Source organism: Trypanosoma cruzi, assembly GCF_000209065.1.
Source record: "Trypanosoma cruzi strain CL Brener chromosome Unknown tcruzi_1047053505231, whole genome shotgun sequence".
In the NCBI taxonomy this organism is placed as follows: domain Eukaryota; phylum Euglenozoa; class Kinetoplastea; order Trypanosomatida; family Trypanosomatidae; genus Trypanosoma; species Trypanosoma cruzi.
In genome coordinates this window covers 1-5,184 of record NW_919017.1, presented here as the reverse complement: position 1 = coordinate 5,184, position 5,184 = coordinate 1, and the positions used below count along the sequence as shown (strand labels likewise).

The following is a 5,184-nucleotide window of genomic DNA, read 5'->3' as shown; positions in this document are numbered from 1 at the left end:
GTCGGTGGGTGTGCGAGTGGAGCAGTTGGGCGGGAAAAACACGGCACCCCTCGCAGGAAGAGTGCAGAAGAAACAATTAACAAAAGTAAAAGAAAAAACGTCCAAGGTGGTTGCCCTAAGGCAACAGAGAAAAAAAAAAAAAAATTTATTCTCTGCGCAGTAAAATTTATTCCTAGCGGTCTTTGTGTGCCTGTGCAGGGAAGGGCGCAAGTGCTCCACACTGAGGCCGCACAGTCCTCACGCAGCCGCAAAGCCCCACAGTCCCAGCAGAAGAAGCAGCGGCAGCAGTCCGCTCCCAGCAGGCGCATTGGCTCGCACACCCTCAATCCGAGGGATATGCCTCCTTTCCGTTCCACCCTCCACCTGTGATTCCGGGTCTCTCTTCGGAACGGGGGTCCTGTCCTTGATTGCACGCATCTCAGTGGAATTTAGTGGGCGGTTGTGAAGAAAGACATTCGTCACCGTCACATGGGACTCTTGGCTGGGGTTCTCCTCACCGCACACGCCAAAGCAAAGGTCCACAAACTCAAGTGGCGTCTTATTTGTGAACAGCACTCCTTCCTCCCCCAGCAACTGGCCATCAATGTACACAGAGACCTTTTGGCCTTGGAGCATGAGTGCCACTTGGTATTCTTTCTTCGGCTCCCAACGGCCGCTCTGTGTTGTTGTCTGGCCTTCGAACATCGTCTCCCACCTCTTATCCGTGGTATACGACAGTATCATGAAATGCGCTACCCCAGCGTCCCCCAACGCCGCGGCCAGTAGAGAGGCGTTCTTGCTCGGAACCTTTTGGATGCTCACCGTCGCCACAAGTGTAAAGCTGTGGTTCAAAAACACATGACGCACATTATTATCCCGAGTGTTTAAGGACCATATTACCCCGGAGTTAGGCTCCGTCAACTGAACCCCATCTTTGACCTTCTTCGCGTTCGTCACCGTTGCATTCAGGCAAAGGTACTCGTCGTTCCACGTGTCGTTGCTGGCCGCATCGGACAAAACTGCCACCAGACCCGCCGTGGGTATAGACAAGTTGGAGAAGAAAATGTCCTTTTTCGCCCAAGTACTGAGGACGGACTTGACTGTACTCAGCTCCTCCGTCAGGCGGGAGAGTGAAATGGCACTGCCTTCACCATTTATACTCCGTTGTAAAAGATGCAAATTACCATCCGAGTACAGAAGGTTGCTGGCGAGATCCCAATTCTTATTATTGTACATGGCAACGGGACCAACATGAAACGAGCGGTTGTTGTCCGTCACCCAAAGGTAGAGTGCATTGAACATTTCCGTTTGTCCCTTCCAGAAGTTCCCTCTCTGAGTGTACAGCATGACCCTCCTTTCCTCAATGGTCGCGGTGATGAGAGCTCCCACACGCAAACTTTCGTCCCAAGAGCCTCCTGATCGTGCGTTGACCCACACGCCCAATAGCCCCCCGATGGCCTCCGTCCACGTTGTCCCCATGTCACGCGACTCGTACACCCTCTGGCCATTCTCGCAGTCAACAATCATGAGAAGTGATCCCTCCCACTCGGTGATGCGGGGGTAACGGCAGCCCGCAGGGGAAACGCCCTTTGAGAGCGCCCAGGTACTGCCGTTGTTCGTCGAATAAATAATCATGGAGTAAATGTTTCCTGATTTATCCCCCGCCATCAGAGAAAACACGAGCGTGTCATCCTCCATCAGAACACCTGAGCCACCAGAAGGTAAAGCCCCCCTAAATTGACGTTCGTGAGTACGTACAGAAACCTGGCTCCACAAAGATGTAGATTCTGTCCATTCGATCCGTTGACTCGGCTCGCTCACCGTAGGCTTCGTGACATCACCCACAACCAGTTTCAGCTCCAGGCTGTCCCATTTCCACTCCAGACCTTCTTTTTGCGCATCAGAGCTTCCCGCAAGAAGAAAAAACTTATTTCCCTTCGTGGTTGTTGTGGGGTTAAACAAACCGCCTACACGAACCTCTGTATCCGCTGTACCAAGCACGGTGTGTGCTTTCCATGTACTGTTATTGACCTCAGCAACAAGAGCGGACCAATTCCACGCAGAGTTCATGTACCCCGCAACAACACCAAAAGAGGGCTTAATTGATGCATCCGTCGGCCTTTTAAAATCCATGTGACCTGCGGCAAAAGCAGCAATTACTCCGCCAGCACTGACGAGAGATGGGGAAACAAATGAATCCCTTGTCGTTTCTGGAGAAGTTCCACCTTTCGGCAGCACCAGCGTCTGATTCGGCACAAATAGATCGACCCGTTGCAGCGGTTGCTCCCTCTCTGAAACACTCCCCCCAGCATCAATGAGAACTTTCGGTGAAGGCATGGGAGAAGTTGGCTCAACAACTGCCGTTTCCATCTCACTGGATGCAGCTCCACGGCAGCACATCACCAACACGACGAAGAGGTGCAGCACCGCAAAACTAAACACGTGCCGAGACATGTTGGGTCTCTGCGGCTCACTTTCTCCTCCTTCCCTCCTCCTCCCGCTGGATCCGGTCATGCGGCGACGGTTGTGTGTGCGGGGCGCCTTAACAGCAGCAACACGTGAGAGCATATAAATATTTGTTTGTGGGCGGTGTGTGTGTGCTGTTGTTCCTTTCAGAGTCTTCAAATTTCACGGTGGCGTTTAGCGCTTGTTTTCTTTCCTTCCTAGCGTGTGTATGCGTGAGTCAGAGAGAAAAGAGAAAACAGGCCAAGTAAAGAGGTGAGACAGCAAGCAATAGCACCCATCCACTGTGAGTGGCATCATCTTTTCCGCCGCAGTCGCTCACTACTACAACAGCTCACGCAAACAGACACACGGAACGAGAAGGGAAGAGGAGGAAGAGTGCACCACACGCAGCAATAGCAGATTCAACGAATCGTCCTGTACATGGCCCTGTTATTCTACCTAATGGCTTCCAGCCCCGCAGCAAAGACATACACGCGGCAACAGGACTAACGGCACCGGGGTTTATGGTTAATTGTGGGGGCACATTTCAATACCACCAACCTCACATGTCGCCTTACCAGGTACGCAAAAAGAGGCAGCGTAAAATGGGATGTAAAGGCAGGGAGAAAAGTAAAACATTAATAACTGCATTTGTGGCCCAAATTCGACGCTCTCTCATCATGTAGCACCAATACGCATACTTATCGTAAAATCTAGCTTTATAGAAGGAGAAAAGAATGGCAAAAAAAAAAAAGAGACAACGATTGGAAAAGGGATTTCCTCCCAACGCAACAAGCACATGTACGTATGCGTGCAAACACAAACACGTTGAGTAGGAGGCAGGTATTATTTCTCGAATATCTGTCCATAAAAAACAACGTCTCTTTGTTTTTGTTTTTACCTCTTGTTATATTTCTCCTAATACATACATCTTTACATTCTAAAAGGGAAGCTGCGTGAAAAGCGCTACTCCCCGCAGCACCCAGTGGTTTTCAGAATCCGCCGGGTGTCTTGGTAAGTCGATGGTGAGAATAAAGTTGGTGGAATGGCCAGTTGTGGATAGCACACCACGGCGGTCGGTCGTCTTGTAACAGGGGCATCGGTACACGGGCGTGTCCGGCAGCTCCTGTGAACGACACGGAAGCAACCGCAAAAGAGGAAATTTCATAAAAAGTTCCTTCGGTCTGCTTTCACAGATGGCGGCATTGACGGGGTCCCACCCCGCGCCTTCCAGGAACAGGCCGTAGATGCAGCAACCGTCCTCGGGAGCCGTCGTGCACGTCTCCTCGGCAAGAACAGAAAACTTCCACACGAGTTTGTCGATTTCGACCTTCCACTTGCGTGCATAGTTCTGCATCACACCCGTCAGAAAAGACTGTGTAAAGAAAAATCCACTGATCCAAAACATCGGCGGTGGGCCCTCATCACACCACTTCTGAAGAAACCCCAGGCGCTCAATTAAGTCGCTCACATAGGAGCCAAAGGGCTTCAACGATGGGTAGGACTGCCTCTTCCAAACATCCGGTACCTTTCCGTCGTACATGGCATTGAAGACTTCCTCCAGGTCCGCGCTCATCACCACCTTGCCGCTGATGGCATCTTGAATGTCAGTAAGTGTTTGGCGTACAATCAGTAACAGACGCCTGTACCGTATGGTCTCCTGCAGCAAGACCGTGTTCATGGACTGCGAGTAATCAATTGGGTGCTTCCGCTGTATTTCTTCAATATCAAACAGCTTTGGTAATCGCAAGAGGACGTGGTGCGCCAGATCTTTTACAGTTGCCTTGGGGTCCAGCTTTGAATCCACATCGGAGGATTCACGCGGCTGCGTCAGGAGTGTGGCCTCAAGAAGAACCCTCGTCTCCCGCTCGTCCTTTGTGATGTCGGCGTTCTCGTGCAACCCAAAGACGGCGGGGGGCTGTTGTGAGGGCAGTCCTCGAATGTATTCGACGTAGGATTCGTACTCACCGAAGGGTGGGGCATAATAGTTTGGGGCGTCTGAAGAAAAGACGTAGTCGTCCTCTAGTATCAGTGGTGTTAAGTAGAGCGAGAGTGTCGCCACAATGCAACGGCGGTCCCAATCGTCCGTGACACGACCACCATAATTGCACTGACCCGTGAGATACAACAGGGCATCGTAGGGGACCTCCTCATTCTCGTCAAGAAACATGTTGAGCTGCCGCACGCTAATACGACGGTCCGTGTCGTTAAACTCGTACATTCGGTTCCAGCCCAGGGGCCCAAACTGGCGACGCTCCTGCACCACGGCGTGGAAAAAGCAAAGCCCAAAAAGCATTTTTCTCCAGATTGAGGGCTTATTGGAGGAATTGAAGAACTTGGGGTCCGCCACGGGATTTGAGAGGTACGACTGCATGAGATTGTTTTTGAGACCCTTCGGAGGCTCTTGCACAAGCTTGACGCCATTCTGCAGGATGGAGATGGGAAACGTCTCACTCGGAAGGGATGTGAGCCACAGACGGTATTGATCGTTCAGCTTGGCCTTTGCGCCACTGTCGCTGTAGTTTTCAACGATACGTGCCAGCTCCGGCATAAAGTCTTGATACAAATGACAGTTCTGGAGGAACACCCAGTGCCCGCCACGCACCCCCTCCTCGATGAGCTGCCGTGCGAAGACCCCCTGCCCCTGCCCAAGTGACAGCTTGAAGAGGCGGCTGCTCATCCCCCGCCGCTCCGCAAGGCGGTCCAACTCCAAGTTCGGGTCCGCGCCAGGGGACAACACGAGAACAAGCGGAACAGACG

General features: G+C 52.0%; 2 protein-coding genes across 2 annotated transcripts, besides 3 other annotated features; both read right to left on the bottom strand.

The window, feature by feature from the left end:
- Positions 1 to 2,352: part of a sequence feature (areas not merged during assembly with more than two copies in the genome that could not be assigned to a particular haplotype) that runs on past the window's edge.
- Positions 130 to 150: a sequence feature (AT_rich).
- Tc00.1047053505231.20 (trans-sialidase, putative) lies at positions 238 to 2,547 on the bottom strand (the record flags this gene model as incomplete). Its single annotated transcript, XM_799724.1, has 1 exon — positions 238 to 2,547. One exon carries the CDS (start codon positions 2,545 to 2,547, stop codon positions 238 to 240), a length of 2,310 nt encoding a protein of 769 aa, XP_804817.1.
- Positions 2,353 to 5,184: a sequence feature (heterozygous, Esmeraldo-like haplotype).
- On the bottom strand, positions 3,365 to 5,184 carry Tc00.1047053505231.10 (dynein heavy chain, putative; the record flags this gene model as incomplete). The annotated part of the gene is made up of 1 exon (XM_799723.1): positions 3,365 to 5,184. A coding segment is annotated over one exon (1,820 nt), but the record flags the coding sequence as incomplete, so codon positions are not given.